The following is a 16,329-nucleotide window of genomic DNA, read 5'->3' on the forward strand; positions in this document are numbered from 1 at the left end:
CCAGACAGTCCCGCTTCTCCCATTTGAGTCTGGGTCCCCAGAGACTCGCCCGGAGCTGGAGCTCAGAGCCTGAGACTCCCTCCCGATTGAAAAAGACAACCGCGCCCTCAGCCGCCAGCCTGCTCCACATGCACCTCCGCACCTTGGTATTTTACTTCAGCACTGCACCTCCTCTGAGTCTCGGTATGCTTTTCTCTTTCCTTCTAGTTGTAGAATTTCCACTCAGCCAGCCTTCCTGTGGTTCTGGGTGATGTCTGTTCCGTCTTTTAGTTGTATATTTGAAGTGGTTGTGCGAGGCAGCAATCTCCGGTGTTTACCTATGCCGCCATCTTGGTTTCTCTTCTTCTTTTTTTTATATAAGCATTGAAATACAACTTTTCCTCTAGACAGTACTTTAGATGTTTCTCATAAAACCTGAATGTTGTCTCTTCATTGTTATTCAGTTTTGTATATTTTCTGGTCTCACTTGTGGTCTCTTCTTTGACCCATGGTGTGTTGTCTCATTTCCAATATTGGGGCGTTTTTAGATTCTTCATTGTTATTGATTTTTAATTTAATTCTATTGTCAGTGATAATGCATATGGGGGGAAAATTCAGTTGGTATGAAAGCAAATATGGTGAAGAGTACATATGTTTCTCACTCCTGCCTGCCTATCTGTCTTTCTTCTTTTCTTTATTCCTTAAGAAATATTTACTAAATGTCTGCTACTTGCCAGGCACTGGGGATACAACTGTGTTTTTTGGTTATTTGTTTTTTCAGAGAGTGGAAGGGAAGGGGGGGAGAGAGAGAAACATCTATGTGAGAAAAACACATAGATTGGTTGCCTCCTGCACACACCCCCACTGGGCCTGGTTTGATCCTGCAACCAGGTATATCCCTTGACCTGGAATCAAACTTGAGCCCCTTCGGTGTGCCGGCCTACCCTCTAACAGTTGAGCACACCGGCTAGGGCACTGGTCAGCAAACCGCGGCTCGCAAGCCACATGCAGCTCTTTGGCCCCTTGAGCGTGGCTCTTCCACAAAATACCACGTGCAGGTACGCACATACAGTGTGATTGAAACTTCGTGGCCTGTGGGCAGAAGTCTGTTTTCGGCCTGGGTGAGTCTATTTTGAAGAAGTGGCGTTAGAAGAAGTGGGGGGATGTCGGTCGGTCAGCTGACGGGAGACGCAGCATGAGGGAGGTATATTGTTTTGAGGTATGGTCGCTGAAGTCGACCCCTTCCAACTCTCCCATCCACACTCCTCTATCTGAAACAAGTATACAAGACGACTGTGGATGGGAGAGTTGGAAGGGGTCAACCTCAGCGAATGTACCTCAATCAGATGGAGGACGTTTTTAGCAAAGGCCAGCTTAGGAGTACACTAATTAAGTTAATAACAGTGTACCTACCTATATAGTTTAAGTTTAAAAAATTTGGCTCTCAAAAGAAATTTCAGTCGTTGTACTGTTGATATTTGGCTCTGTTGACTAACGAGTTTGCCAACCACTGGGCTAGGGCATGGGGATACAACTGTTTAAAAAGAGACCTAAGTTGGTTTCCCATATGAAGTTGAGGTTTTCCTGATGGGAGACAGATAATAAACAAGTCAAGAAAGCAAAATATATTTTGTGTTAGGTAGTAATAAGTACTGAAGAAAAATGAAGCAAGGAGGAAGGATAGATGTAATAGGAAGGCACATGCATTAGGTTTAGGAAGGCCTCTCTGAGGAGATAAATGTTTGATTAGAGACTTGTGTAAGATGAGGAAGTGTGGATATTTGAAGAAAGCGTTGTAGGCATAAGATATAGTGAGTGCAAAGGCTCTGAGGCTAGAAAATGCCCACTGAGTTCCAGGAATGGTGAGGAGACCTAGCCTCTGTGGGTGGCTAGGGCAGGGGGTGAGTGGTAACGTAGGTCAGATGTCAGAGGGGGAGCTACCAAAGTCACCCCCAACCACCTTCCAGAAGTGTTCTGTGTATAATCAAGCATATCCTACGCATGTGTATGCGTAATCACATATATAGTTTACTGTTCACTCTGTTTTGTGCCCAATTTTTCCCTCTTAGCAGCATGCCTTGAAAATCCGTCTGTAGCACACATTCAGAGCTCCCACATTCTTTTTTTGTTTTGGGGTTATTTTTTGTGTGTGTTTTTTGTTGTTGTTGTTAATCCTCACCCGAGAATATTTTTCCATTGATTTTCAGAGAGAGTGGAAGGGAAAGGGAGAGATACACAGAGAGAAACACATCAATTGGTTGCCTCCTACACGCACCCTGACCAGTGCCAGGGATCAAGCCTGCAACCGAGGTACTTGTCCTTGACCGGAATTGACCTGGGACCCTTCAGTCTGTAGGCCAGCGCTCTATCTACTGAGCCACACCGGCCAGGGCAAGAGCTCCCACGTTCTTTTTCATAGCAGTCGGCACAGTGTGGAGAGCCCACACTGTGGTGGACATTTAGGTTACTTCTGGGTTATATTCTCCCAGAGAACGCTGCCATCGGTATTCCAGTCTACGTGGCACTTGGCAGGCAGCCTTAATGCTGAGGTACATGTGCCCCACATCACCCCCCCCACACACACACACCTGCACGATCTCCAACTTCACTGGACTTGCCTGAGGAATCTGTTGGGTCTTTGCTTGGCTCTACTCCCAGGAAAAGAAATTATGGGAGAAGTATGGGGAAAAAGACAAACCTGTCCCCTCTTTCTGGTCGTACGATGATGCTGCAGGTGTAAAAGTCTCCGGGCTTACAGAGGAACACTTGCAATATTGACAGCAGGAAGGTTCCCCCCAGCCCCCTTATTAAGGCATGCATCTCAGCCAGGACGTTACTTTTTATGTTTAATAATTATGCATCAAATTGTGTAATATATGCTGCTCTGATCAGTGATGTACTAATAGTATCTGTAATTGTAATGCAGCCTAAAAACATTTTTAGCTAAGGTCACAAGAAATGAAAATTTTGACTTTCATTCATAGACACATTTTTTTTTTGTTTCAGAAAAATATAATAGGACATTTGAGCATAAAAATATGTTCTGTTAGTATAAAATTTTGTAGAGAGAGTAAAATATAGTTTGAACTTCAAGGAGAACAAGGAATGATGCAAACACTGTTACAAAAGAGCTGGTTGATGTATCATTTTTTAACACCTCAAGCGCCCAGTCAGTCACTGGTGACTGCCACTATACTTTCCGTCTGAAAGACAGAACTGGCTGGGCTCTTAATGTGTTAAAAAGTATATTTTTATTGATTTCAGAGAGGAAGAGAGAGAGAGAAACATCAGTGATGAGAGAGAATCATTTATTGGCTGCCTCCTGCATGCCCCACACTGGGAATTGAGCCTGCAACCGCGCATGTGCTCTTGTCTGGAATCGAATCCAGGACCCTTCAGTCCACAGGCTGATGCTCACTTTATCCACTGAGCCAAACCAGGTAGGGCTAAAACCTTTTTTTAAAAAATATATTTTATTGATTTTTTTACAGAGAGGAAGGGAGAGGAATAGAGAGTTAGAAACATTGATGAGAGAGAAACATCGATCAGCTGCCTCCTGCACACTCACCACCGGGGATGTGCCCTCAACCAAGGTACATGCCCTTGACCAGAATCGAACCCGGGACCCTTGAGTCTGCAGGCCGACGCTCTATCCACTGAGCCAAACCAGTCAGGGCAAGGGCTAAAAACTTAAAAAAAAAAAAAAAATTTAGTCAAATGTATTCATCTTTTCTTTTATGACTTTTAGGTTTTGTGGCATCTTTAGAAAGACTATTTCTAGATTATAAGTGATTTATCTTATGTTTTCTTATAGTAATTTTACAGTTTTACATTTGTATGTGTGTTGAATCTTTGATGCATCTGGAATTTATTTTGGGTGTTAGGTGTGAGGTAGGGATCTATCTTTCTTTCTCATGTCTACAAAAGAACATCCAAACTTATAGAAAAAATTTATAACAGTTTATTTGAGCCAAACTGTAGATGCCTGGAAGCAAGATCTTAACAAATTGAGAAGATGCTCCAGAAAATGACAGTTTTGCAGTTCATGTTGTAAAGTTAGAATCAAGGGGGAAAATGTAAGGCAGGTTACATGACATCATTAGTGGTAGGTCGAGGAAGAGGGAGAAAGCAAAGCGATTGGATACAAAACAAAATGGAGAAATCCATACTTCCTTCACGTTGGTGGGGACAGGATAGTTAACATTTAACACGTGTAGTAACTGGAGATGGGATGTGGGCAACCAGGTAACAAAGCGGTGTTCAGTCCATGTGCTCTTGTCAGGGAAAGAAAATTACTCTGACCTTTCAAAGGTGGTATCTGATGCATAAGAACAACAGGCTCACTTAAGGTAAAGACTGACCTTAGTTTGCTAAAGAAGCTAGGGTGAGGGCATGTGCCAGAGGGTGGGAGCGGGGGAGGTCAATGGGGAAAAAAGGAGACATATGTACTACTATTTGTAATACTTTAAACAATAAAATAAAATTTAAAAAAAATAGAAGCTAGAGGCCTGGGACGTGACTGCCCGCCGTGACCTGTCCAGCTAGGAATTTATGATCAGACCATCCTGGTCACTGAACCTGTCAGGCCTGCCATGTATGGAGCCCCTTTTATGTTCACAGTTTGTAACTTTTTAAAAGCTGCATTTCCAAACAAATGCCAATATGCATTCCACCCCACCCCACCCTCCCTTTTTGAATGTTCTATGAATGTAGCTAACAGTATACATTGTGTTAGTCCTCACTGCTTCCACTGACCATGCTGCCCTGCAGAGAATGACCTCCCAGCACATAAAAACCTTCCGTACTCTTTATTTCAGCTGCTGCCAGAATTACTGTAATTTAGGAGACTGTAGATCAGTGGTTGTCAACCTTCCTAATGCCGCGACCCTTTAATACAGTTCCTCATGTTGTGGTGACCCCCAATTTCATTGTTACAAATTGAACATAATTAAAGCAGAGTGATTAATCACAAAAAAAATGTAATTATATATGTGTTTTCCGATGGTCCTAGGCGACCCCTGTGAAAGGGTCGTTCGACCCCCAAAGGGGTGGCGACCCACAGGTTGAGAACCGCTGGTTTATAATAACAATGAAAAAAGCCAGGAGAGGCCATGCAAGACTATCTACAACAGCGGTTCTCAACCTGTGGGTCGCCACCCCTTTGGGGGTCGAATGACCCTTTCACAGGAGTCGCCTAAAACCATCCTGCATATCAGATATTTACATTACGATTCATGACAGTAGCAACATGGCAGTTATAAAGTTGCAATGAAAATAATTTTATGGTTGGGTCACAACATGAGGAACTGTATTTAAAGGGCCAGAAGGTTGAGAACCACTGTTAAGCGATGCTGATGCTGCAGGATTAAGGGCGGTGAGCAGCCTTTCACACCCGTGGGGTAAATCTGGCATCGGTTTCCCCAAGCAGGATTATGGCCCGGAGGCAGCAGCAGTGTTTGGGAGGGCCCCCCTTCTTCACAGCCTCGCTACCTGAAGGCGAGTTCTGTTTTTATCTTCTTTCTTTGGACTAAGATTAGATTTACAGGAGTGTTGTAAAAACAGTGCAGAGGGTTCCTGCATACCTTTCACTCAGCTTCCCCTGCGATAGCATCTTAAATTGTTCAGTGAGCAAACCCAGGAAATGCACATGAACTACTAGTTGCAGAACTACTAGTGCAACTCCAGACCTCATTCAGAGGTTTCCCACCAATGGCTTTTTCTGTCCCAGGGTCCTGTGGCTCAGCTAGTTGTCATATAGCTTTCGTCCCCTTTAGTCGGTGACAGTTTCTCAGTCTTTCTTCGTCTTTCGTGACCTTGACCCCCTGAAGAGTCCTGGTTAATTATTGTATAGACCAGTGATGGCAAACCTATGACACGCGTGTCAGAGGTAACACGCGAACTCATTTTTTTGGTTGATTTTTCTTTGTTAAATGACATTTAAATATATAAAATAAATATCAAAAATATAAATCTTTCTTTTACTATGGTTGCAAATATCAAGAAATTTCTATATGTGACACGGCACCAGAGTTAAGTTAGGGTTTTTCAAAATGCTGACACGCCGAGCTCAAAAGGTTCGCCATCACTGGTCTAGACTGTCCTCCGATTTGGGTTGTCTGATGCTCTCTCTTGATTGGAAAGAGGTTCTCCCTTTTTGACAGGAAGACCACAGAAGTGATGTTGTGCCCATCAGGGGCTCATGACTTCAGTACGTGTTCTCAGATCATGTGACTTGGTCACATTTTTAGCATGATGTGTGCTAGGTTTGCCCACTGTTTTTCCCTTTGTAGTTAATACTCAGGTTGTGGGTTTAATCCCTGGTTGGGGCATATACAGAAGGCAACCAATGAATGTTCTCTCTCTCTCTCAAATCAATGAGCATGTCTTTGGGTGAGGATTTTTTTTTTAAAGAAAGAAGGAATTTTCCCCTCAACATTTTATTAGGAACATCAAACATACAGCAACATTGAAAGAATTTTACATTGAAACACAGCCAAACACCCACACGAAGATACTCCCGCTAATATTTTACCGTATTTGCTTGATGACACTTGCATCCATTGGTCCACCCCTCTGCCCATCCATCCTTCTCTCTCACTCTTTATGCATTTCAGGAGGCACTTAATACAAAGGCTGAGGCGGGCACAGTCACTGGAAGGGCTGGGTAAAGCAGCTCTTGGCTGGGTCTGGGACCAACACCACAGAACCTAAACTACAGTTTGGGGCCCTGTCTCACTCCTCATTGGCTGACTAGCTCACATCCGGGGTCTGTGTGGCAGGGCAGTCAGGGAAGTAGCCTTCAGAGCAGTGGTTCCCAACCTTGTTTTGGCCATGCCCCACCTAAGCGTCTCTAAAATCCTGATGCCCCCGTGACATAGAATTCTTATTATTCAAAAAGTGAGCTCCTTGCCGAAACCGGTTTGGCTCAGTGGATAGAGCGTCGGCCTGCGGACTGAAAGGTCCCAGGTTCGATTCCGGTCAAGGGCATGTACCTGGGTTGCGGGCACATCCCCAGTGGGAGATGTGCAGGAGGCAGCTGATCGATGTTTCTCTCCCATCGATGTTTCTAACTCTCTATCTCTCTCCCTTCCTCTCTGTAAAAAATCAATAAAATATATTTAAAAAAAAAAAAAAAGTGAGCTCCTATTCACGTGGAGGAAGCCTAAAAGGCCAGTAACTTGGTCTAAACAAGCTTCCAAAGAACACGGCATCCACGAAAGAGAAAAATAAAAGGACGAAAGGACAGTTGAAGAGCTGAGGAAGAAATCACTAAGAAATTATAAATAATAATAATAATATGAAGTGATATGAAAAAATAGCAAATAAAGTTTCAAAACATAATAGAGAACTGAAATGCATAAATATGTCACAATATATATTTATATACTGTATATGAGATCCCTAGAACCATAAGAAATGCAAAAAATTCACTGTTAATAGCTCATTTTCAAATTGGCCCCCCTAAATCAAATTGCCCCCCTGTGGGGCATGTGCCCCACGTGGGGAACCACTGCTTAGAGCGTCGCAGCCTCATGATGCGGGAAGGCCCAGTCACAGGGACGGTCATGTGCACGAACTGGGAATGTTCTGGCAGGTGGCTTTCCCACTTCTCACCCTCTCCTCACCAGGGAGAGCATCCTCGAGTGCCCAGCTTCCCCTCTTGGGACTGTTGCCTCTCAGGTGCTGGGAAGATGCTCCGGGGAGAGGCCTGCAGCTCAGGAGAATTGCTAGGAAGGAGAAGGGACAGAGAGAAGTTCTTGCACCACTTTGGGGTGAACTGAGCAATCTGGGGCCTTCAGCTCAGCCTGTTCACTTGTTAACAGAAAGAAATCTCCCCTGACCCAAGGAGCACTCGGGGAAGGGGTTCCAGAACTGCAGGCCCATCTTCCCTGGCTGTTGGGCCATCATCCTTTCCCCCAGCCAGCGCTGGAAGCCTCTCCGATTCAGTCTGTCTTGGAGCCTACGGCCCAGAGATATGAGGTGACTTCCTAACATCACACGGTGGGAACCTGTGGCCCATAACTTAGACTCTTGTTGAAAGCTTAGGAGGAAAGGGCCGGTGCTGGGGGAGTCAGGTGGGGAAGCGTGCCTTCCTGGAGCCTAGAGGTCCTTCCTGTTGTTGTAGGTCCTGCAGTCCTCGTATTCCGACTTGCTGTTGTCCTTGGGAATGACCCGGAACTCCTTCATGTAGGTCGAGCAGCACCTCTGGGAGCCCCGGTGGAAGGGGGAGTGGAGCCCACAGCAGCTCCACTTGCTGTCCTTCGGGTCCAGGACCACGTTGCCACAGCGCCTCCAAGCCTCCGCTAGGGCCTTGCCTGGGAACCAGAAACAGCTCAGCCTGGGCCTGGGCAGGGCTGGGAGATGGGTCCTCCCTCCTCATTCCAGTTCAGCTCCTACCTCCCTTCTGGGGACTGCCCTCTATCTCCTGTGATGCTTATCACTCCACCTAACGCCTACTCCTTCCTCTTCCTTCCTTCGTGACTTAGTCTGTCGGGTTTATTTAAAATATACAATCAGATAAGTTTCAATAGACATGGCCACCCAACCATCCTCGTGATCTAGAGAACAAACATATCCATTAGCCCCAAAGTATCTTCATGCTCCTTAAAATCCCAGGCAACTTCTGGATCCCCAGGCAACCACTGGTCTGCTAGATGTCTGCATTTTCTAGAATTTTTATAAATGGAATTATACAGTATGTACTTAACTTTTTTTTTCTTTAAAGAAATGCTGGCCCTAGCCAGTTTGGCTCAGTGGATAGAGTGTCGGCCTGCGGACTGAAGTCCCGGGTTCGATTCCGGACAAGGGCACATGCCCAGGTTGCAGGCTTGATCCCCAGTGTGGGGCATGCAGGAGGCAGCTGATCAGTGATTCACTCTCATCATTGATGTTTCTATCTCTCTCCCTTCCTCTTCCTCTCTGAAATCAATAAAAGTATTTTTAAAAAAGAAAGAAAGAAATGCTGGTCATAGCACACCAAATTGACTTTGCCACTTAAGATCATAGACCTGAAGTTTAAAAACTCCCACTTGGAAAGCTGTGTTACCGCCAGCCCACCTCTCTCAGTTGCCTCCCTCGGAAGATCCTCATACCCAGTCTCACCTCTGGGTTCTTGGCTCCAGGATGGCGAGGTAGGCACAGGCATTCCATTAGAGAATGGCCACAATAGGAGGCAGACGGCTTCAAGGGAGAGAAGAGAGTGAGGGCTGGGTGCAGGGGACCCTGGGTGAGGGGCTGGGTGCAGAGGGGGCTGGGTGAGGGGCCCTGGGCGCAGTACCTGAGTAGGTGAGGAACCAGGTCCTCCAAGCAGAGCAGGCTCTTGGTCCCATTGGCTCTCCTGGCTGTTTGGGGACATTTGCCACATTATTATTATATTTTTAATATATATTTTTTAAAATTGATTTCAGAGAGGAAGGGAGAGGGAGAGATAGAAATATCAATGATGAGAGAAAATCATTGATCAGCTGCCTCCTGCATGCCCCCTACTGGGGATCGAGCCCGAAACCCGGGTGTGTGCCCTTGACCACAATTGAACCTGGGACCCTACAGTCTGCAGGCTGGCGCTTTATCCCCTGAGCCAAACCAGCTAGGGCTGCCGCCTTATTTCTAAGTAAGGCACGTATACTCCTAGTTCTTAAAGACACACACCCCCCTTTTTTTATTACCTGTTGACTTCCTAATATGGAAGATAAAAATTTCATGCTTTTACTCTCCTCCCATATAAAAACAACAACCCCCCCTCTCAGTAATTAAACAATCCTGTTACCAGTTATGCCATATTGAGCACCCTTTCACCATCCTGGGCTGCATGAGTAATGGGTATGTAATTAGTACGTAGTATGTATGTTGATTTCTAACAAAGATACCACAGCTCAGTGAGGAAAGGATGGTCATTTCTATAAATGATGCAGTTGCATATGCATATGGAACGGGCCCCACTCCCTTGCTACCTGGGGACATTGGCAATGTCTGAAGACATTTTGGTTGTCAAAACTTGGGAGGTGCTACTGGCAGGGAGCAAAATTGTGCCTAACTGAGAACCCTAGCATAAACAAATGCAAAAAGTCATGGAGCTTCATGAAAATTATATTTTGTTAAAAAGATAAAAAAGAATGAATTTAGTGAGTTCACTGGCTAGAAAATCATTTACATAATGATTTGTATTTCTACATATCATTAACTCCATTGTATTTCTATATATCAGCCCCAACCAAATTGAAAATGGAATGTGAAATGCTATAAATAATCATGTCAAAAATATCAGGACCCAGGACTAAATATAATCAAAGAAGTACACGACATGCAGAGAAAATTAGAGAATGAATGCAGAGAGATGCTGCGTTTGTGGCTTGAAAGACATTATTGGGAAGATGGCAGTGTCCTGAAAATACTCTGTAGACTCAATGGATTCCAACCCAAATCTAGGACAATGGCTTTCAACCTTTCAACGGTGTTCTGATTACTCATTCACACACACACACACTCCCAAGAACAAAAGTTTTATGAAACAATACTTACCCTGACGACTTCAGATTGGCTTCCATATTTTCTGTTGTATCTCCATCATGTTTTTAATGGAACTAAATTGATCTGTGCAACTAAATTGATTTCATTACCCGCTTACAAGACAAAATCTGCAGTTTTAAGCTCCTGTGGAAGCACTGAGTGTCCTGGGGAACCGATCCCCCATCACACAGGTCTCCCTAAGGCCGACTCGTCACTGGTGGGCGAGCTTCTTTTTCAGGAAGTCCATTTTCAATCACAGTCACAATGTCGGAATCTCCAGAGCTCTCAGTCTCTCCAGCCTCCACCTGGCTCAGGGAGCCTCCAGGAAACAGCCAGGCAGCCTGCCTGGCAAAGCCAGCGCAGGGCCCCCATTCCAAGTAGCCACCATCAGCCCCTAACCCCCCACCCCTGCTCTACCCCTCCCCTCCGCCCAACCCCACCCTTAGACTAGGCACCCCACAGCAAGCAGAAGTAGTAGTTTTATAGATAAACAGGTGACGTCACCACAAAAGGAAGATGAGAGAGCCGCCACTTCTTATGGCAAGCCACAAACTGTTACCAAGTGGAAAATGACGAACAGCCAGCAAAAAAACCCCAAACCCGTTTGAGAAATACCATGTGAGTGGAAACCAAGACATTCTAGAAAATCATTGTCCAGCCGAGAGCAAACTGACATAGGTATGTGCCCTGACTGGGAATTGAACCTTCCCCTCCTGGTTCATAGGTTGATGCTCAACCACTATGTGCTCTTTTTTTTTTTGTTAAACAGTGAGAGCCAAATAACTTCCTGGAATAGAAAGGTAAGAGCTGAATGAGCGTCCACTAATGGAAAACCAGTTTGTCTCCATCCCATCTCCATTTGATGTCAATCAAAACCCACCATTGGCCTTTAATTTTTAAAAATGCAAATTCTGCGCACATACATCAGTTACCTGATGTATAATAAAAGAATGGGGAAGGGGAAGTGAAAGAAGAGAGAAAGCTGCTGTGGTAGCCTGCGTGTGGCGGAGGCACATTGCGGTGCGGAGTAGCAGGTTCCCGTCTCAGTGAGTAGACACTCCCTCTGCTGCTGGACTGTTCCAGACACGTGTTTAGCTGTGCAGCTGTGTCTGTTGCATTGATTGGCTGCCCATCAAATCGAAATCTGATCCACCTCATTGGCAAACCTGCTAGTCACAATAGGCTTCCATTCGTTTACTAAGGGGTGTATTGCCTCTTAGTCTTAAAGCGCATCGCAAACCATCCTGCCCCCCGCCCCTCAGATTAATATGATCGTTATTCTCACTCTGGGCTCCTTCCGGGGCTTTCCCTTGGCCTTGGTGAACACCCGAGTCTCCTCAGCCGCCGCTTCACAAAAGAGGTGCCAGGTCCACTGAGCACCCGCCGACCACAAGCTGCCCCCCGAGTGGCAGAAGGTGGCAGCCACCGTGGCAGAGCGCTACCCTGCCCCTTAAAACAATCGACAGATTACTCTCTAGTGCATTTCCAAGTTGACACTAAACTCTCTGAAAGTTCAAGTAGTTGCAAAGGATATAACTTGTGAACATTGACATATTCCAGCAGAGTGGCGCGTCCTTCCTTTGACACATCTAATGCCATCCACCAGCGCTGGTGATTTGGTGCCAGCCAGTGCCCCGTTTCAAAAAGAACAAACTCTTCTTTTACTGTCAGGAATTTTACATTCTTCCTCTTTGTCCTGGACCTTAACTTGGAGCTCCCTCTGGACAGAATTCTGCCTCATGAATTAGGTATCATCAACCAAAATATATACAGAAACTAAATTTTTAATTTTATTTAGTTTCCTGTGACTATAAGGTTCCAAATGTTAAAATATTTTCTTCTGGATTGAATTACTTTTAAAATTTTTGCTAGTGCACAAATAATATAAAACATTTCATGTTTCATGTATTTTCATGAGTATTAAACATTGAAAGTAAAATATGTTGGCCCTGGCCGGTGTGTCCAATGGTTGGAGCTCTGGCTGAGCACCAAAGGGTCCTGGGTTCCCTTCCAGTCAAACTGCCCCCCCATTCTGTTTCCTCCCCCTTGGGGAGTGCGGGAGGCAGCCAGTCTATTTCTCTCTCTTCCCCTCCTTCCCTCCCTTCCATTCTCTCTGAAAAGCAGTGGAAGAAATATCCTCAGGTGAGGATTAACAACAAAAAAAGTAAAATATGTTGGAAATGAATCTCCAAATAAGCTAGACAGGGCACCCGCATTAATTCCACGTGCTCTTGGATGAAGATGCATTATTACAGGAGTGAGTCAGGGTTCGCATCAATCCTGCCTTGGCTTTTAAGGTTCAGAAGGGCTGGAAGTTTTCCTCACAGAAGCGGCCAGGCAAGGCAGTTTCTGTGCCAGCAGCACCAGTCAACTCTTAAGCCCCTTCCAAGGTGTGTTTCTAATCTACACCCGCCATGGAGGGCGGGCAACTGTTAGCTCCCGCTTCGGGCTGTGGGGCTATTTGGGAGCCACCAGCCCTGTTACCCGCTTTTCACAGGTTCAAGGCTTAACCTCATCTCACATTTCAGCTGCCCTTTCCTTGGATCCAGTAGGTCACCCTCTGCCTCAGCCCTGACACTGCATTCTGGGAAGATTCGAAAAGAAAGGGGGGTCGCCCTTTCTCCCGGGAAGCGGATGGGGTGACAGTGCCAGGGGAGGAGGACGGGCTGGCCCGGATGGCTTGGGGAGGGGGGGGGGGGGGGCGAGCAGAGGGAGCTAAGCGCCTGCCAATGGAGCCTTCACAGCTTCCGGGGACTTGGTGCTCTGGGAGCTTCTTGTGACCCTTCAGGGGCACAGCCCCCAGTCTGAGGGCCTCCCATCCCAGGCAGGGTTTCTCTTTCCTGGCTGCTTGCCAGAATCTTCTGGGCGATTTAAAAAGATGCCCACAGGGTTACCCCAGGCCAGGTGACTCGGCCTTCTCTGGGCGAGGCCGGTTCGGGTTTGTTTAAAGCGCCCCCTGGCGATTCTGTTTGCTGTGTCTCCATCGCTCCCACCTGGACACTGAGGCGTGCTGGGCGGGGCTGGCAGGGGGCTCGCAGAGCACGGGCTGACCCCTCTCTTCCCCTGCAGTGTACCACTGGGTGGAGATGCGGACCAAGATGCGCATTATGGGCTTCCGGGGCACAGCCATCAAGCCGCTGAACGAGGAGGCGGCCGCCGAGCTGGGCGCCGAACTCCTGGGCGAGGCCACCATCTTCATCGTGGGCGGCGCCTGCATGGTGCTGGAGTACTCGCGCCACCAGGCGCAGCAGCGCCGCAAGGAGGAGGAGCAGCGCGCCGCCTGGATCGAGATGCAGGACGAGGTGGGCCGCCTGGCGCTGGCGCTCGAGGCGCTGCAGGCGCAGGTGCAGGCGCAGGAGGCGCCGAGAGCCCTGGAGGAGCTGCGGGCGCAGATGGAAGAGGTGCGCGCTGAACTCTACACCCGGGACGCGGAGGCGCGGTCCAAGTCCACGCCCAAGGCAGCGTCCACGCCCGAGAAATAGGAAGCTGCTGAAGCCTGAACTCGGATGTGGCCATGTGCGCCCTAATGTGCTGGCCCAGCGGAAGCCACTGAGATTTTGATGAACTTGGCTGTTGGTCACCCCCTGCTGACCAGTGGTAGTACCCTGCACTGGGACTGTGAAGCGTTCCAACATAGCCCCTACCTTACCTCATTGGTACAGCCCTCAGTGCCCCCCCATCCCAAACCTCACGGGCCTTCTAGGTCCCAGCCCCAGGACGACATGCTCACTCTTCTGGCAGAAGGAAAACATGGAACCTGGACCTCAGCTGAATCAGCCTGTCAAGCTCCCCATTTGCCTGATCAGTGCTACCTTCCCTGGGACACTCGGCCATTACACTGAACACCCCCTTCTTTTGATCAGTTGGTACAGACCGTTGTAAGGAATGCAGTGTCTTTCCCTGGACTTCTGTCCCCCTTATCTTAAGAGGGGGGAAAGGATCCTGGCTTGCAATTGATCCACTGAATATCTTTCCTTAACCTGATCTGTGAGACCTTCTCCTGAGTCCTCAAGTGGAATATTCCAACAGAGCCCCCTCCTCCTTCAGTCTGTGGCACCACCCACTGGAATGGCTGGTCTTCTCAGGCAGTGCCCTCCCAACCCCCTTGATGTGGTGGGCTTTGATTTTGCCCAGGGCTAATCAACTTGCCTTTCAGCCTCAGCTTCCTGTTACCTGTCGTCAGAGTCCCTGGGGCTTTCCTGGCTGTCCTTTCCTACCTTCCCCAGGGGCCTCTCTCAGGCAACCCCGGCCATGGATTAGATGATCACATCCCCCATGTTTCCTTTAAATCTGATCTGTGGGCTCCTGCTCCCCTCCCCTGGGGCTCCGGACTGGTCCAGCAGTCCCTCTTCATGCACTGGTACCTCCTGCCTCCTTAGCCCCAAGTGCCACCTCCATCTCCCTGGTGTGGGCCCCTAGTTGGTTTTACCTTCTTTAGTCGTTTCCTAGGGCTGCCTAACAAATTACCACAAACTTGGTGGCTTAGGACAACCAGAATTTATTCTCCCCCAGTCCTAGAGGCCGCAGATCCAGTCAGCTGTCAGCACTGCCTCCGAAGGCTCTAGTGGGGGATCCTTGTCTCTTCCAGCTTCTGGTGTCTCCAGGCTCCTTGGCTTGCAGCTGCATTCTCTCCAGTCTCCACCTCCATCCTCACGTGGCCTTCTCTTCTGTCTCTTATAAAGACACCTGGCCATTGGACTTAGGGCACCCTAACTCTAGGAAAGACCGTTTTCCCAAATAAGCTCACATTCACAAGTTCCATCACCTCGCTCCACCTCCCCACCCCAAGAGCATGCTGGGACTCCTGCCAACCCCATGGGGCATTTGACCTTCCCCACATGAGAGAGGAACAGTCCAAGGAGAGCTCCTATTTTTCAGACTGTAGGTGTTTCCTAATTAAAGGACTGTTTGAGAACCATTATATGGATCTCCAAAATGGGTACAAAGCTCATTAAAATTAGGAGAGAAGCTCAGAGATCTGATGGGGGTGAGTCTAGAGCAGGGGTGGGCAAACTTTTTGACTCGAGGGCCACAATGGGTTCTTAAACTGGACCGGAGGGCCGGAACAAAAGCATGGATGGAGTGTTTGTGTGAACTAATATAAATTCAAAGTAAACATCATTACATAAAAGGGTACGGTCTTTTTTTTTTTTTTTTTTTTTAGTTTTATTCATTTCAAACAGGCGGATCCGGCCCGAGGGCCGTAGTTTGCCCACGGCTGGTCTAGAGTCATCCTATGAACTGTCCCAGATGGGGAAACTGAGGCTCTGGAAGCCAAGAGACTTGCCCAGGGCTATGAAGCCCATGAGGGATGGGAGCCAGTGGCACTGGGAGGGAAACGGGAGCCCAGGTTACCCTGGGTGCAGGGTGCTTGAGGGAACAGGTGGGGGGCAAGAAGGGAGATGAGGGGGAGGCAGATCACTGGGGGAGGGGTGGGAATCTCCACAGAGGTCCCAGAGCAGTGCTAAGAGTGGGTGGCCCTCCATCCCCAATCACAGCCACCCAAGATCTTGGCATTCAGTGAATGGGCGTAGTCATAGACCAGGAAATGGGTGGGGCAGGTTTTCTTCCACTTCCCCCAGGTGGTTAAAAACACCTGGCCACAAGACCTGGTAGAAACCCAGTAAACTGGGTTAGTGAAACATCAATTCTTTATAGAAGAAAGGGAGAGGCTGGTGTAGAGGGCGCGGAGATGGGTCATGGGTGGGGTGTTCTACAGTAGGAGGGACCCGAGTGGGTTAAATGATGAGGGGAAGAGGCAAGAGATACCAGTGCATGGAAGGGTGGTGGACCGAGGAGCCAGGTGGGCAGGCTCAGTGCCTGGTTCCCATGGTTACCCCTGAG

At 47.7% G+C, this 16,329-nt stretch overlaps 1 protein-coding gene across 1 annotated transcript in view; it reads left to right on the forward strand.

The window, feature by feature from the left end:
- LOC118652803 (optic atrophy 3 protein-like) overlaps positions 1–15,581 on the forward strand; it is a 37,589-nt gene extending 22,008 nt beyond the window's left edge. The window contains exon 2 of the mRNA XM_036302949.1: positions 13,555–15,581. Within this exon, the coding sequence (XP_036158842.1) occupies positions 13,555–13,967 (413 nt within the window). The 3' untranslated portion in view covers positions 13,968–15,581. The remainder of the gene's footprint in view (positions 1–13,554) is intronic.
- The last annotated feature ends 748 nt before the right edge of the window (positions 15,582–16,329 follow it).

The sequence above is a fragment of the Myotis myotis genome, unplaced genomic scaffold (genome assembly GCF_014108235.1).
Source record: "Myotis myotis isolate mMyoMyo1 unplaced genomic scaffold, mMyoMyo1.p scaffold_m19_p_34, whole genome shotgun sequence".
Taxonomy (NCBI): Eukaryota; Metazoa; Chordata; class Mammalia; order Chiroptera; family Vespertilionidae; genus Myotis; species Myotis myotis.